This window comes from Pristiophorus japonicus, chromosome 1 (assembly GCF_044704955.1).
Source record: "Pristiophorus japonicus isolate sPriJap1 chromosome 1, sPriJap1.hap1, whole genome shotgun sequence".
In the NCBI taxonomy this organism is placed as follows: Eukaryota; Metazoa; Chordata; class Chondrichthyes; family Pristiophoridae; genus Pristiophorus; species Pristiophorus japonicus.
This window is the reverse complement of record NC_091977.1, coordinates 16,078,134-16,095,997: the sequence shown is the minus strand read 5'-3', so window position 1 is coordinate 16,095,997 and position 17,864 is coordinate 16,078,134. Positions and strand designations below refer to the sequence as shown.

At 50.0% G+C, this 17,864-nt stretch overlaps 1 protein-coding gene across 3 annotated transcripts in view; it reads left to right on the top strand.

Annotated features, from left to right (window-relative positions):
• mfsd10 (major facilitator superfamily domain containing 10) overlaps nt 1–17,864 on the top strand; it is a 90,839-nt gene that overhangs the window by 30,641 nt on the left and 42,334 nt on the right. For all 3 annotated transcript variants that reach the window (XR_011592973.1, XM_070877771.1, XM_070877775.1), the window contains one exon: nt 13,167–13,370. Coding sequence is in view for 2 of the 3 variants with exons in the window: in XM_070877771.1 (XP_070733872.1) it covers nt 13,182–13,370 (189 nt within the window). In the remaining variant the exon portion in view is untranslated. The remainder of the gene's footprint in view (nt 1–13,166; nt 13,371–17,864) is intronic.

The window sequence follows — 17,864 nt, the reverse complement described above, 5'->3', positions numbered from 1 at the left end:
GGCATAATCCCTCAGCTACTTCATTGCTACCCCTGGAACTCCCGACCGACACTCTCTGCGCACTATTTCTACTCCTAGTCTGAGGAAGGACATTCTGGCTATTGAGGGAGTGCAGCGAAGGTTCACCAGACTGATTCCAGGGATGGCTGGGCTGTCATATGAGGAGAGACTGGATCAACTGGGCCTTTATACACTGGAGTTTAGAAGGATGAGAGGGGATCTCATAGAAACATATAAGATTCTGACGGGACTGGACAGGTTAGATGCAGGAAGAATGTTCCCGATGTTGGGGAAGTCCAGAACCAGGGGACATAGCCTTAGGATAAGGGGTAGGCCATTTAGGACTGAGATGAGGAGAAACTTCTTCACTCAGAGAGTTGTTAACCTGTGGAATTCCCTGCCGCAGAGAGTTGTTGATGCCAGTTCACTGGATATATTCAAGAGGAAGTTAGATATAGCCCCTATGGTTAAGGGGATCAAGGGGTATGGAGAGAAAACAGGAAAGGGATACTGAGGTGAATGATCAGCCATGATCTTATTGAATGGCGGTGCAGGCTCGAAGGGCTGAATGGCCTACTCCTGCACCTATTTTCTATGTTTCTATGTTTCTCTCCAACTACAAAACGCCATCTTCCTCCATTGGCCACAACAACGCCATAGGGACATTAGGAACAGGAGTCCATTCAGTCCCTTAAGCCTTATCTGTCCCTTTCATTAAGATCATGGCTGATCTGCATCTTAACTAGATTTTCCCGCCATTGATGCATAACACTTAATACCAGAGACGGAAGCAGAAAATCTAGGCTGATGCTCCCAGTGCAGTACTGAGGGAGTGCCGTCTTTCGGATGAGATGTTAAACCGAGGCCCCATCTGCCCTCTCGGGTGGACCTAAAAGATCCCACGGTACTGTTCGGAGAAGAAGCAGGGGAGTTCTCCCCGGTGTCCTGGCCAATATCACTCAACCAACATCACTAAAGCAGATTACCTGGTCATTATCACATTGTTGTTTGTGGGAGCTTGCTGTGCGCAAATTGGCTGACGCGTTTCCTACATTACAACAGTGACTCTAAACATCATAAGTACTTCATTGGCTGTAAAGTTCTTTGGGAGTGCTGCACTGAAGTATCGGCCTGGATTCTGTAGTGGGACTTGAAGCCACAACCTGCTGATTCAGAGGTGAGAGTGCTACCCACTGAGCCACGGCTGAATAGTAGCAGCTACAGGTGACAATGGCATGTATGAGGATTTTAATAGCAAAGGGTAATGCAGTGGAGGTGGAAGTAAGTGATCTTTGTGGTCACCTCTTCTGACTTGGTGTATATACACGAGAGAGAGAGAGAGAGAGGGAATGGAGACAGAAACCATTTCAATGCAGACTCCTAAATGCTGCTTCTGTGAATGTTTTTGAATCTGGCCGAAGAGGTAGCTCATTCTGAGGACAACGGTAGGCCTGTGTTGGTACAGTTTTGATAGATTTGTTCTATCAATGGGTAAAGGTTACCCAGTGACTGCTATCTGTTGGATGGTGATATTTGGTTCATGGAAAGACTTGCCTGATAGGAAATCGGGCACCGCTAAAGCTCCTGTTAAATCTGACTGACACAACTGCTTGGCCAAAGATGGACCTTGTTGTCGGCATGGGGTAACGGAACTGGTGCTTGTGTGTGGAGTGAGGGAGCTGGTGTCCATTGGGCGACAGTCCTGCAGCTACCAGGCACCGTTTACAACCACCTCGAAGGGGTCCTTATCCCTGTGTGAGCCCTGACGGTGAGTGTCGGCAGGACATTTGATCTTGGTGGGCCTCCTACTTGCCAGAGGCAGTAGAGCAGTAGTTGGTAGTTCCTTTTCCTTTCAAAACAATAATGTAAATTTATATAATGCCCGGGATGGCAGGACTGACATATGAGGGAAGACTGGATCAACTGGGCCTGTATTCACCGGAGTTTAGAAGGATGAGAGGGGATCTCATAGAAACATATAACATTCTGACGGGACTGGACAGGTTAGATGCAGGAAGAATGTTCCCGATGTTGGGGAAGTCCAGAACCAGGGGATACAGTCTAAGGATAAGGGGTAAGCCATTTAGGACTGAGATGAGGAGAAACTTCTTCACTCAGAGAGTTGTTAACCTGTGGAATTCCCTGCCGCAGAGAGTTGTTGATGCCAGTTCGTTGGATATATTCAAGAGGAAGTTAGATATGGCCCTTATGGCTAAGGGGATTAAGGGGTATGGAGAGAAAGTAGGAAAGGTGTACTGAGGGAATGATCAGCCATGATCTTATTGAATGGTGGTGCAGGCTCGAAGGGCTGAATGGCCTACTCCCGCACCTATTTTCTATGGCCCCAAGTTTCCACATGATTTGCTCCTGATTATTAGGAGCAACTGGTGGAGAACGGAGTATCTTAGAAATCGGAATTCTCCACATTTAAGTTTTCTGCAGTTATAGTCAGATTGAACAGTTTCACTTTTGAACAGATTTTTTTTTTCAAAAGGGGGCGCGTCCGGCCACTGACGCCTGATTTGAAAGTTTCCACAGTGAAAACGTACTCCAAACTAACTTAGAATGGAGCAAGTGAAGATTTTTGTAGGCTTGAAAAAACCTTGTCTACACATTAAAAAAATCAGGCGCAGGTTACAAATTAGGCGTCGGGAACGAGGTGGGGGGGAGGGGGGGGGAAGGGAAGTCATTAAATTCTACAATAAATCCTTAGTTATACTTGTACAAATATTATACAAATAAATCCAACCTGAATATAAATTTATAAGCAAAGAAAAGATTAAATAAACCATGTTCCTACCTGTGTGAAAGTGCTTCAGGCCTTTCAGGCAGCGGTTTGCCGTCGGGACCGACGGACGGCAGGGAGGGTGGGAGGGAGGGAGAAGGCTGCAGGAAGCCTCAGTACTTGAGGCAGCCGTTTGCCATCGGGCCCGACGGACGGCAGGGGGAGAAAGCTGCAAGAAGCCTCAGTGCTGATCATGGAAGGGCAATGTGGTTTTATTAAAAAATGTTAAAAATTGAACAGCTACAAAGAATTTGAATAGTCTCAAACAAGTGCATGTGTCCCATTTATCACAGTCTATCTTTAATTACAGAATGCACTCCCTCACCCTCACACACAGAAATATCAAGAAAATTAAAATACAAGCCTTTGCAAGGGTTCAATAAACAAATTTTCACTCTTTCTGCAGCACTTTTTAAAATGGCCGAGTGCCAATGTTTCCTTCACACTGCGCGTGCGCCAACGCTCCAACGCGCACGCGCAGGGTTGCCGGCACGAAAAAAACTCATTTAAATGGTACCCGCCCCCTCCTACTTACAAAATCGGCGCGAGTGGTAGGCTCCGCCCCCTGGGCGCCGCGCCAAGCAGACATCGAGCGTTTTTTTTCAGGCGCCGTTTTCGGCGCGAAAAACGGGCGCCCAGCTCGGAGGGGCACCTGTTTTGCCGCGTGTGGAAACTTGGGGCCTATGTTTCTACGTTAATGTAGTAAAATCTCCCAAGGCGCTTCACAGGAGCGTTAACAGACGAAATTTGACACTGAGTCACACATAAGCAGATAGTAGGACAGGCTTGGTCAAAGAGGTAGGAGGCAGAGAGGTTCAGCAAGAGAATCTCAGAGCTGAAGGTACGGCCACCAATAGTGAAGCGATTAAAATCAGGGATGTGCAAGAGGCCAGATTTGGAGGAAAGCAGGGATCTCGGAGGGTTGTAGGGCTGGAGGAGGTTACAGAGGTAGGGAGGGTGCGAGGATGCCATGGAGGGATTTGAAAACAAGGATGAGAATTTGAAAATCGAAGTGTTTATGGACCGGGAACCAATGTACGTCAGCAAGCACAGGGGTGATGGGTGAACGGGACAGCGAGAGTTGGGACAGAAGCAGCAGAGTCTTGGATGAGCTTAAGTTTATGAAGGGTCCAAGGTGAGGGTGTGGGCTGAGGAGGTTGATGGCAGCTCAATAGCCCCACAAAGGTCCGTCGTGCTGCGGTGACTGAACCGGCTTTGTTCTTTGAAAGGACCACAGGAATGAGAGTGGAAGTGCTTTACAATCTCGAAAGAGGGTGGTTAAGGAGGATCCTCACTACTGTACACCCCATTAGGGAATTAAGTTAAAGCCAGATTATTATGCTGAAGCACAACAAGAAAGTTTGGATAAGATGGCATAATTAGAAGTTAGGGAAATAGATTACAGAGGAAGAGTGGAACACTGCGAGTGGTGTCTCCGGGACCTGGGAGCCATATTGGGTGGATGTTTAGGAACAGCGGAAGGGGTACTGGGGTTTGGGACCATCGGGTAAACAGGGTCCTGCATGTGGGCCTACTGGGATGGGCCCTGGAATAATTGGTAGGATGCTCTGGGGTGCAGGGGTGGTGTCCAAGCACTTTAAGGATTGGGAAGAAGGGTTTTGGTGCGTGGGAACTGGCGCTCTTGGGGATCTGGCAGTGTTGGTGGGGGTTGGTGGTGTTCTGATAGGATTGAGGGGGAAAGTGGGTATAAGGGAATGGAGGCTCTTCTGGGGAAATCCCACAATGTTTCCCTATATTAAATTATATCAGCCATTGACAGTTGTAGATGATAAGAACAGCGATCCCAACAGCTGAACTTTGTGACACCCGCTGGTAACTGGCTGCCAACCAGATATCTGTCCATGCCATACTACTTGTTGTCTATCAGTCAATTCTAATACATTCCCATTGATCCCATGGGCTTGGACTTTGTGTGGTAACCAATTATGTGGGACAGTGTTGCCTGCTTCAAATAAAAAACTTAGATTTATATAGCGCCTTTCATGACCACCGGATGTCTCAAAGCACTTTACAGCCAATGAAGTACTTTTGGAGTGTAGTCACTGTTGTAATGTGGGAAACACGGCAGCCAATTTGCGTACAAGCAGCAATGTGGTAATGACCAGATAATCTTTGTCATGTTGATTCAGGGGTAAATATTGACCCAGGACACCGGGGAGAACTCCCCTGCTCTTCTTTGAAATAGTGCCATGAGATCTTTTACGTCCACTTGAGAGGACAGACGAGGCCTCAGTTTAACGTCTCCTCCGAAAGATGGCACCTCCGACAGTGCAGTGTTCCCTCAGCACTGCACTGGGAGTGTCAGCCTAGATTCTTTTGTACTCAAGTCTCTGGAGTGGGACTTGAACCCACAACCTCTGACCCAGAGGCAACTGTGCTACCCACTGAGCCACAGCTGACACTGGTAGATTTAAGAACCAGTCTACAGGGCTGTAATAATACCCGCCCTCCTGTATGGCTCAGAGACATGGACCATGTAAAGCAGACACCTCAAGTCGCTGGAGATATATCACCAACGATGTCGCCAAGATCCTGCAAATCCCCTGGGAGGACAGGTGCACCAACATCGTGTCCTCGTCCAGGCCAACATCCCCAGCATTGAAGCACTGACCACACTCCATCAGCTCCGCTGAGCGGGCCACATAGTTCACATGCCAGACACGAGACTCCCAAAGCAAGCGCTCTACTAGGAGCTCCTTCATGGCAAACGAGACAAAGGTGGGCAGCGGAAACATTACAAGGACACCCTCAAAGCCTCCCTGATAAAGTGCAACATCCCCACTGACACCTGGTAGTCCCTGGCCCAAGACCGCCCTAAGTGGAGGAAGCGCATCCGGGAGGGCGCTGAGCACCTCGAGTCTCAATGCCGAGAGCATGCAGAAATCAAGCGCAGGTAGCGGAAGGAGCGTGCGGCAAACCAGACTCCCCACCCACCCTTTCCTTCAACAACTATCTGTCCCACCTGTGACAGGGTCTGTGGCTCTTGTATTGGACTGTTCAGCCACCAAAGAACTCACTTCACGAGTGAAAGCAAGTCTTCCTCGATTCCGAGGGACTGCCTATGATGATGATGATGATGATGATGATGACGATAAGAACCAGAGGGTCTGTGAGGAGAATTTTTTTACACAGCGAGTTGTGATCTGGAATGAACTGCCTGAAAGGATGGTGGTATCAACAACCTTCAAAAAGGGAATTGGAGGGGGGGAAATTGGCAGGGCTATGGGGAAAGAGCAAGGAGGAGTGGGACTAATTGGATAGCTCTTTCAAAGAGCCAGCACTGGACACGATGGGTTGAATGGCCTCTTTCTGTGCTGGAAGATTCTGTGACATCCTCTACTACGTCTATTATCTCTGCAATAGATTAGTAAAGCACGACCTCCCACTCCTAAAACCACGCTGGCTTATCACCCACTGAGTATATCAGTAGACGGGGATGGCTGATCTAATGATCCACAGTGTGTCTCACCCTGGTGAATACCGACTGGCACCTTAAACAACTGCTCAGCCTCTCCGCCCTGATGTGCGGCTCGCAATGTCTAGTGCTATAAAGAGAGCATTAGTGATTTTGAATTGTTCCATTCATTGCTCTTGGCCCCAAAACCTTGCATTCCTGTGTGGAACACAATCACTCAATCATTTACAGTTCACCAGTTCTGGGTAATTAGCAGCCCATTAGGGAGAGCATGGAATGCATCACACAGCTCTGAGAGAACTATCCACTCAGTCCCATTCCCCCGTCCTTTCCCCTATACCCATGTAAATCTTCAAATATTTATCTACTTCCCTTTTAAAAGCTATAATGGACCCTGCTTCCATCCCTGTCTCTGGCAGGCCAGTCCTAATGACCCAGTGCAGGAAACAATTCTCCTAACCTCTGCCTTCATTCTGCTGGTGCTGATCTTAAATTTAGGCCTTCTCGTTGACTCGCCGACTACATAAGAATATAAGAACATCAGAATTAGGAACAGGAGTAGGCCATCTAGCCCCTCGAACCTGCTCCACCATTCAATAAGATCATAACATTTCTGGCTGTGGACTCAGCTCCACTTACCCGCCCGCTCCCTGTAACCCTTAATTCCCTTATTGGTTAAAAATCTATCTATCTGTGACTTGAATACATTCAATGAGCTAGCCTCAACTGCTTCCTTGGGCAGAGAATTCCACAGATTCACAACCCTCTGGGAGAAGAAATTCCTTCTCAACTCAGTTTTAAATTGGCTCCCCCGTTCTTTGAGGCTGTGCCCCCAAGTTCTAGTCTCCCCGACCAGTGGAAACAACATCTCTGCCTCTATCTTGTCTATCCCTTTCATGATTTTAAATGTTTCTATAAGATCACCCCTCATCCTTCTGAACTCCAACGAGTAAAGACCCAGTCTACTCAATCTATCATCATAAGGTAACCCCCTCATCTCCGGAATCAGCCTCGTGAATCGTCTCTGTACCCCCTCCAAAGCCAGTATATCCTTCCTTAAGCAAGGTGACCAAAACTGCACCCAGTACTCCAGGTGAGGCCTTACCAATACCCTATACAGTTGCAGCAGGACCTCCCTGCTTTTGTACTCCATCCCTCTCGCAATGAAGGCCAACATTCCATTCGCCTTCCTGATTAACTGCTGCACCTGCAAACTAACTTTTTGGGATTCATGCACAAGGACTCTAAAAGAGTTTCATGCACAAGGACCCCCAGGTCCCTCTGCATCTCAGCATGTTGTAATTTCTCCCCATTCAAATAATATTCCCTTTTACTGTTTTTTTTTCCCCAAGGTGGATGACCTCACATTTTCCGACCTTGTATTCCATCTGCCAAACCTTAGCCCATTCGCTTAACCTATCTAAATCTCTTTGCAGCCTCTCTGTGTCCTCTACACAACCCGCTTTCCCACTAATCTTTGTGTCATCTGCAAATTTTGTTACACTGCATTCTGTCCCCTCTTCCAGGTCATCTATGTATATTGTAAACAGTTGTGGTCCCAGTACCGATCCCTGTGGCACACCACTAACCACTGATTTCCAACCCGAAAAGGACCCATTTATCCAGACTCTCTGCTTTCTGTTCGCCAGCCAATTCTCTATCCATGCTAATACATTTCCTCTGACTCCGCGTACCTTTATCTTCTGCAGTAACCTTTTGTGTGGCACCTTATCGAATGCCTTTTGGAAATCTAAATACACCACATCCATCGGTACACCTCTATCCACCATGCTCGTTATATCCTCAAAGAATTCCAGTAACTTAGTTAAACATGATTTCCCCTTCATGAATCCATGCTGCGTCTGCTTGATTGCACTATTCCTATCTAGATGTCCCGCTATTTCTTCCTTAATGATAGTTTCAAGCATTTTCCCCACTACAGATGTTAAACTAACCAGCCTATAGTTACCTGCCTTTTGTCTGCCCCCTTTTTTTAAACAGATGCCGTTACATTAGCTGCTTTCAAATCCGCTGGTACCTCCCCACAGTCCAGAGAATTTTGGTAGATTATAACGAATGCATCTGCTATAACTTCCACCATCTCTTTTAATACCCTGGGATGCATTTCATCAGGACCAGGGGACTTGTCTCCCTTGAGTCCCATTAGCCTGTCCAGCACTACCCCACTAGTGATAGTGATTGTCTCAAGGTCCTCCCTTCCCACATTTCCGTGACCAGCAATTTTTGGCATGGTTTTTGTGTCTTCCACTGTGAAGACCGAAGCAAAATAATTGTTTAAGGTCTCAGCCATTTCCACATTTCCCATTATTAAATCCCCCTTCTCATCTTCTAAGGGACCAACATTTACTTTAGTCACTCTTTTCCATTTTATATATCTGTAAAAGCTTTTACTATCTGTTTTTATGTTTTGTGCAAGTTTACCTTCGAAATCTATCTTTCCTTTCTTTATTGCTTTTTTAGTCATTCTTTGCTGATGTTTAAAATTTTCCCAATCCACTAGTTTCCTACTAATCTTGGCCACCTTATACCCTATACCCATTGGTCTTTGATTTGATACTCTCCTTTATTTCCTTGGTTATCCACGGCTGGTTATCCCTTCTCTTACCGCCCTTCTTTTTCACTGGAATATATTTTTGTTGCGCACTATGAAAGAGCTCCTTAAAAGTCCTCCACTGTTCCTCAATTGTGCCACCGTTTAGTCTGTGTTTTCAGTCTACTTTAGCCAACTCTGCCCTCATCCCACTGTAGTCCCCTGTAGACTAGAAGAAATAGATTTTGATAAATCTATCAAAATTTTGAACACCTCTATCCGATCTACTCTTAGCCTTCTTCAGCTCTAATGAAAAGAGTTTCTCTTGTCTTTCCTCATAATTAAAGCCCATATCCCTGGTATCGTCTTATATCGTCAATCGGGAGGCGGATGGGGGAGGCAAAGTTATTGGGGGTGGGGGGGGCGGAGGTTATCGGGAGTGGGGGGGTCGGGGGTGAGGTTATCGGGGTGGGGGGGGCAGAGGTTACTGGGGGTGGGCGGACGAGGTTATTAGGGGTGGGGCGAGGCTATCGAGGTGGAATAGGGGGAAGTTATCAAGGGTGTGGGGGCAGAGGTTATTGGGGTGAGTGGGGGTGAGGTTATCAGGGGTGGGGGTGGTGAGGTTTGAGGTTATCGGGGGTGGGTGGGGACGAGATTATCGGGGATTAGGGGCGGAGGTTATTGGGGGCGAAGGTTATCGGGGTGGGGGGGAAGGTTATCGGGGTGGGGGGGAAGGTTATCGGGGTGGGGGGGAAGGTTATCGGGGGTGGGGGGAGGTTATCAGGGATGAGGGGGGAGGTTGTCGGGGGTGAGGGGGGAGGTTGTCGGGGGTGAGGGGGGAGGTTATCGGGGGTGGGTCCGGCGTAGGTTATCGGGGGTGGGGGAGGGGAGGTTATGGGGGGGGGGGTACGACGTAGGTTATCGGGAGTGGGGGGAAAGGTTATCGGGGGTGAGGAGGGAAGCTTATCAGGGGTGGGGGGGAGGAGGTTATCGGGGATGGGGGGGAGGAGATTATCGGGGGTGGGAGGTTATCGGGGGTAGGGGGGGAGGTTATCGGGGGTGAGGGGGTAAGCTTATCGGGGGTGGGGGGGGAGGAGGTTATCGGGGATGGGGGGGGAGGAGATTATCGGGGGTGGGGGGGGAGGAGGTTATCGGGGATGGGGGGGGAGGAGATTATCGGGGGTGGGGGGGAGGTTATCGGGGGTAGGGGGGGTGAGGTTATCGGGGGTGGGGGGCGGGAGGTTATGGGGGGTGGGAGGTTATCAGGGATGGGGGTGAGGTTATCGGGGTGAGGGGGGAAGGTTATCGGGGGTGGGGGGGGTGGAGGTTATCGGGGGTGGGGGGGTGAGGTTATCGGGGGTGGGGGGCGGGAGGTTATGGGGGGAGGGAGGTTATCAGGGATGGGGGTGAGGTTATCGGGGGTGAGGGGGGAAGGTTATCGGGGGTGGGGGGGGTGGAGGTTATCGGGGGTGAGGGGGGAAGGTTATCGGGGGTGGGTGGGAGGTTATCGGGGGTGAGGGGGAGGTTATCGGGCGTGGGGGGGGAGGTTATCGGGCGTTGGGGGGTGGGAGGGAGGTTATCGGGGGTGGGGGGGGAGGAGGTTATCGGGGGTGGGGGGGTAAGCTTATCGGAGGTGGGGGGAGGAGGTTATCGGGGATGGGGGGGGAGGAGATTATCGGGGGTGGGGGGAGGTTATTGGGAGTGAGGTTATCGGGGGTGGGGGGGTGAGGTTATCGGGGGTGGGGGGCGGGAGGTTATGGGGGGTGGGAGGTTATCAGGGATGGGGGTGAGGTTATCGGGGGTGAGGGGGGAAGGTTATCGGGGGTGGGGGGGGTGGAGGTTATCGGGGGTGAGGGGGGAAGGTTATCGGGGGTGGGGGGGGTGGAGGTTATCGGGGGTGAGGGGTGGAGGTTATCGGGGGTGAGGGGGGAGGTTATCGGGGTGGAGGGGGTTATCGGGGGTGACGGGGGAGGTTATCGGGCGTGGGGGGGGAGGTTATCGGGCGTTGGGGAGGGGGGGGAGGGGGGTTATCGGGGGTGGCGGGGGAGGTTATCGGGGGTGAGGGGGGGAGGAGGTTATCGGGGGTGGGGGGAGGAGGCTATCGGGGGTGGGGGGGGGAGGAGGTTATCGGGGGTGGGGGGGGAGGAGGTTATCGGGGGTGGGGGGGAGGTTATCGGGGGTGGCGGGGGAGGTTATCGGGCGTGGGGGGGATGTTATCGGGGGTGAGGGGGGGAGGAGGTTATCGGGGATGGGGGGAGGAGATTATCGGGGGTGGGGGGGAGGTTAATGGGGGTGAGGTTATCGGGGGTGGGGGGGGTGAGGTTATCGGGGGTGGGGGGCGGGAGGTTATGGGGGGTGGGAGGTTATCAGGGATGGGGGTGAGGTTATCGGGGGTGAGGGGGGGAAGGTTATCGGGGGTGGGGGGGGTGGAGGTTATCGGGGGTGAGGGGGGAAGGTTATCGGGGGTGGGTGGGAGGTTATCGGGGGTGAGGGGGGAAGCTTATCGGGGGTGGGGGGGGAGGAGGTTATCGGGGATGGGGGGAGGTTATCGGGCGTTGGGGGGGGGGGGAGGAGATTATCCGGGGTGGGGGGGGGGTTATCGGGGGTGGCGGGGAGGTTATCGGGCGTGAGGGGGAGGTTATCGGGCATGGGGTGGGTGGAGGTTATCGGGGGTGGGGGGAGGAGGTTATCGGGGGTGGCGGGGGAGGAGGTTATCGGGGGTGGGGGGGGGAGGAGGTTATCGGGGGTGGGGGGAGGAGGTTATCGGGGATGGCGGGGGAGGTTATCGGGCGTGGGGTGGGTGGAGGTTATCGGGCGTGGGGTGGGTGGAGGTTATCGGGGGTGGGGGGGGAGGAGGTTATCGGGGGTGGGGGGGAGGAGGTTATCAGGGGTGGGGGGAGGAGGTTATCGGGGGTGGGGGGGGGGAGGAGGTTATCGGGGGTGGGGGGGAGGAGGTTATCGGGGGTGGGGGTGGAGGTTATCGGGGGTGGGGTGAGGAGGTTATCGGGGGTGGAGATGGTGAGTTTATCTCGGTGGGGGGGGGGCGCGGAGGGTAAGGTTATCTGAGGGAGGGGGTGGAGGTTATCTGGGATAGGGAGAGGTGATCGGGGGCGGATGTTATCGGGGTTGTGGGGGGGAGGGTGTATTGGGAGATGAGGTGACGGGGAGAGGGACAAGGAGGAGGGACTGGCCAAGAAAGTCAGTCCTGGCATGGCCAGAGTAAGTGCATTATGGGCAATCTCACTAATTGAGGAGCAATACCAAGGGGGATTGGCTGGTCACTCGATGGTTTGAACTCAATGATACACTGAGGCTACTTTATGTTCTGGGATGTAAAGAAAAAAAAAGAGCTTGAGAAGATAGGAACAGGAAGAGACCATTCAGCCCCTTGAGTTTCTTCCAATTCGATCCTGGCTGATCTGTACCTTAACTCAATCTACCCGCCCTAGCTCCGTAACCCTTAATATCCTTCACTAACAAAAATCTATCGATCTCAGTTTTGACATTTTCAATTGACCCACAGTCTCCACAGCTTTTTGGGGGGGAGAGTTCCAGATTTCCACTCGCCCTTTGTGTGAAGAAGTGCTTCCTGACATCACCCCTGAATGGCCTGGCTCTCATTTTAAAGTTATGACCCCCCCACCTGAGGAAATATTTTTTCTCTCTCTACCCATTTTAACACCTTTCGTGACCTCAGAACGCCCAAAAGCACTTTAAAGCCAATGAAGTACTTTTGAAGAGTAGGAAACGCAGCAGTCAATTTGCGCACAGCAAGCTCCCACATTCAGCAATGACTGGATAATCTGTTTTTAGTGATGTTGGTTGAGGGATAAATATTGGCCAGGACAGTGGGGATAACTCCCCTGCTCTGCATCGAAATAGTGCCACGGGATCTCTTGCATCCAACTGAGAGGGAAGACAGGGCCTCGGTTTAACGTCTCACCTGAATGACCGCACCTCCCTCAGCACTGCACAAGGAGTGTCAGCCTGGATTTTCTGCTCAGGTTTCTGGACTGGGACTTGAACCCAGGGACCTTCTGACTCGAGTGGCGAGAATGCTACCCACTGAGTCATGGCTGACAGTGAAGAAAGTTTTATTGAAAAGTTGCGGATAGAAGAAATTTTGCCTATTGCCCGTGGGTTCAAGATGTAATATTCACATTGTTGTGCATGCTGATCTCGCTGTACCTTGTAATTTATTACGCAAGCTAATTGAAGTTGCCACTGTGAGAGTGTTGTCGAATTCTTACTGGGTGCTGAAGACGGAATTGAGCACAATGACTCAGTAGTTTGGGTGTGTTTTATCGACCCTCCTCTTGAACCCGAGGGAATGTGAAATTGGAAGCTTCAAGGAAGGGAGTCAAAAAAATAAATATGTTTTTGCTTCCTCTCAGAACCTGCTGTAAAACATGGAGAGAAAGGAGCAACCGAACCACAGCCGAGAAAGCAACGAGGCCAAGAGTGCAGCCAACACCCAAGATGGTTCCTCACATGTTATTACCATCGTTTTCCTGATGCTCCTCATCGACCTGCTTGGGTTTACTCTTATCCTGCCGCTCCTCCCCTCCATCCTGGACTATTACGGAAAGACTGACCAGGTGAGAATGGTCACGGTGTGTAATAATATATGAAATGTCATAATCATAGAAATTTACAGCGCGGAAGGAGGCCATTTTGGCCCATCGTGTCCGCGCCGGCCGACCAAGAGCTATCCAGCCGAATCCCACTTTCCAGCTCTTGGTCTGTACCCCTGTAGGTTACGGCACTTCAGGTGCACATCCAAGTACTTCTTAAATGTGGTGAGGGTTTCTGCCTCTAACACCCTTTCAGGCAGTGAGTTCCAGACCCCCACCACCCTCTGGGTGAAGAAATTTCCCCTCAAATCCCCTCTAAACCTCCCCCAATTACTTTAAATCTATGCGTCCTAGTTGTTGACCCCTCTGCTAAGGGACATAAGTCCTCCCTATCCACTCTATCTAGGCCCCTCATAATTTTAAACACCTCAATAAGGTATTTCCAGCATTGTCTGTTTTTATTTCAGATTTCCAGCATCCGCATCTCAATAATATATACAGTCCGAATGCTCCTGTGCCATTGGACAATATACTGTCACTAACAACAGGAGGTGTTATCAGCAAAGAGTGATTAGGACACGTTTTACAGGGAACGTAGAGGAATTGCGTGTTATCTCCCAGAATTTTTCAAAAAATATTCGTTCCTGGGATGTGGGCATAGCTGGCAAGGCCAGCATTTATTGCCCCTCCCTAATTGCCCTTGAGAAGGTGGTGGTGAGCTACCTTCTTGAACTGCTGCAGTCCGTGCGGTGAAGGTGCTCACGGTTTTGATACAACTGAGTGTTGCTAGGCCATTTCAGAGGGGCAGTTAAGAGTCAAGCACATAGCTGAGGGTCTGATTTCAAACAAGGTAAAAGAGACAAATGGAAATCCCGTCGGTGAGAAGAGCAGAACTTCTTCACGGCGGGCATTGCTGGAAGAGAAGCGGCAGTGAATTAAACACTAATACAAAAGCAAAATACTGCGGATGCTGGGAATCTGAAAGAAAAGCAGACAATGCTGGAAATCCTCAGCATGTCAGGCAGCGACTGTGGAGAGAGAAACAGAGTTAACGTTTCAGGTCAATGATATAACGTAAGAAACAAGAGCAGGAGTAGGCTATTCGGCCCCTCGAGCCTGCTCCACCATTCAATGAGATCATGGCTGATCTTCTAGCTCAGCTCCATTTTCCTGCACTATCCCCATATCCCTTGATTCCCTTAATCTATAAATCTATTGATCTCTGTCTTGAATATACTCAATGACTGAGCCTCCACAGCCCCTGGGGTAGAGAATTCCAAAGATTCACCACCGTCTCAGTGAAGAAATGTCTCCTCATCTCAGTCCTAAATGGCCGGCCCCTTATTCTGAGACTGTGACCCCTGGTTCTAGACTCCACAGTCAGAACTCGAAAAAGTTAGAGATGGAGCAGGCTGCAAATCTACGTAGATGTGGGCCACTTGGTTTTTCAAGAGAGCACAGTCTGTAATTGCACTTTAAGCCAATTTCATTTTCTGTAGAAAAATTATTTCTGGCTGTTCACGAATATGTAAGTTCAAAAAAGGCTTTCAGCACTCGAAAGGGTTAATCTGCGCAGTTTCCTTTCAGTAACGTGTGCCAGTGGCTAAACCCTTGCTTTGGGTGTTTTTCTTAATGCAGTTCACCTCTGTTGCGACTAGTTTACTTTTGAACCTTCTCCTTTTTTGCGAATCTGATTGCACCAGTGTCTCCCCATTACAGCTGTACCTATTCCCGGTGAACTACCCTACTGATTCCAGCTGTGTTCTTCTTTCAAGTTCCTCTGTGGCGCTATCATAACCTACCTTGGTGATTTCTGACAGCCCCACGCTCCCGCATGCAGCCTCTGCTCTCCAGCTCAGCTGTGGCTCAGTGGGCAGCACTCTCACTCTCACCTCTGAGTCAGAAGGTTGTGGGTTCGAGTCCCACTCCAGGGACTTGAACACATAAATCTGGGCCGACGCTCCCAGTGCAGTGCTGAGGGAGCGCTGCACTGTCAGAGGGGCAGTGCTGAGGGAGCGCTGCACTGTCGGAGGTGCCGTCTTTCGGGTGAGGCGTTAAACCGAGGGCCCGTCTGCCCTCTCAGGTGGACCTAATAGATCCCATGGCACTATTTGGAAGCAGAGCAGGGGGAGTTGTGTCCTGGCCAATATTTTTCCCTCAATCGACATAACAAAAACATATTATCTGGTCATTATCACCTTGCTGTTTGTGGAAGCTTGCTGTGCGCAAACTGGCTGCCGCGTTTCCCACATTACAGCAGTGACTATACTTCATTGGCTGCAAAATGCTTTGAGATGTCCTGAGGTGGTGTATAAATCCAAGTTATTTCTTTCATTTCTTTCATTCTAACAGCAAGCCTCTTTTTACAACGTCCCCTGAGCTGACTCTCTCCATTCTACTCTGGTCCCTGCTCATTCAAGCTTTGCCCCCCCCCCTCTCTTCTGCTGCCATTTCTGTACCTGGTTTCACAACCTCCTCAAATACCCTCCTCTTCAACGTCTTTGGGTCCTTGCCTCTTCCACCCGCTACCCCCCACCCCCCCATCACATCCACCAACCATCCCCCTATGTCTCTTCTACGAATGTCTTCCTGCAAATGAGAAATGCTCTGGAAATGCACGTTATTGTCACTAATAACTCCCGCAGGGAATTCAGGGGAAAGATCTTTACCCAGAGAGTGGTGAGAATGTGGAACCTGCCACCACAAGTGGTGGTTCAGGCAAATAGCATCGATACATTTAAGGGGAAGCTGGATAAAGACAAGAGAGAGAAAGGAATAGAAGGGTATGCTGATAGGGTTGGATGAAGAGGGGCGGGAGGAGGCTCGAGTGTAACATGAGCACCAGCACGGACCCATTGGGCTGAATGGCCTGTTTCTGTGCTGTAAATACTTGGTAACACCTTTCCTCCTGATCGTGCCCTGCTAAAGAAATATTTCCTGCCGTCTGTCAATAATCTTGCCTTGCACAACCTTGAATCCGTGTCCTTTCGTCTTGCTATTGTGAAATGAAGAACTTGCTAGATTTGAATTCTCTGTGCCACTAATTATTCTCCACGCCCTTTTATAAAGTCTCCGTCTGTGATGTCCCTTTTCAAGGATGAAAACCATCGACTTGTCTGGTGAGGGCACGGAGGTGTAAATCTCTACCGAAAGGCAGAGGGATTTTGTCAAAAGATAAAATTAGCATTAAAAAAAATAGTGAATCTGTGCTGGCACCGATGCCCACTGGTGCCAATTTGCACACAGCAAGATCCCGAAAACAGGAACTGGACGAGTGAGACTGTTTTTGTGGTGTCAATTTAAGGAGAACCTGTTTTTCTTCAAATAGTGGCCCAGTATTTTTTAATTCCACCTGGATATTTTTAAAAATTCGTTCACAGGATGTGGGCGTCGCTGGCAAGGCCGGCATTTATTGCCCATCTAGAATTGTCCTTGAGAAGGTGGTGGTGAGCCGCCTTCTTGAATGGCTGCAGTCCTTGTGTACTCCAACACTGCTAACTTTGTGCACAACTGAGTGTCTCGCTAGGCCATTTCAGAGGGCAGTTAAGAGTTAACTTATGTTGCTGTGGGTCTGGAGTCACATATAGGTCAGACCGGGTAAGGACGGCAGGTTTCCTTCTCAAAAGTAAGGGAATCTGCCCTCCCTAAAGGACATTAGTGAAACCAAATGGGTTCAAACATCCAGTAATGTCATATTCAACATTACTGGCACCAGCTTTTTATTCCAGATTTATTTAATTAACTGAATTTAAATTCCCCAGCTGCCGTGGTGGGATTTGAACACACGTTAGTCCAGGCCTCCAGATTACTAGTTCCGTAACATAACCATTACGCTACCATACCCCTTATAGGTAGGGCCTTGGGTTAAGGAGACTGACCCTATGACACTGTAGCCCTCCCTCAGTACTGCACTAAAATGTCAGCTTAGATTACATGCTCAAGTCTGTCATCATCGGCAGTCCTCGGAATCGAGGAAGACTTGCTTCCACTCTAAAAAAAAAATTAGTCCTTAGGTGGCTGAACAGTCCCATATGAGAACCACAGTCCCTGTCACAGGTGGGACAGATAGCCTTTGAGGGGTGGGTGGGACAGGTTTGTCGCACTGCCTGCACTTGATTTGGCCTTGAACCCACGAACTTTGGGACTTGGAGGCGAGAGTGCGGCCGTCTGTTGAAACACAGCAGAACTGCTGAGCTCAGTTTTAATCTCACAAAGATCCTGCTACGTCTCTCTCTTTCTCGAGCTTGCCCCGGCTTCGCCCACACACAGTCCTGCCGACATCTGTGCAGTGTCTATATTTTTCTTGAAGCCTCTACATTCAAGTTTGTTTTCCCCAGTGACTAAACTCCGATCCACCTCCGTCCCTTTTGACCTCCCGGCGAACTCTGGGAAAAATCTTGCCAGGAAACAGCTGAGTCACGCTCGCGGCAAGCTGGGGGGGTTGGGAGCTGAATTTGATGAGAGGCGAGCAGCGATTGTTCTGGCCACAATAAAAAAGGACGGGAGTGTATAATTAAC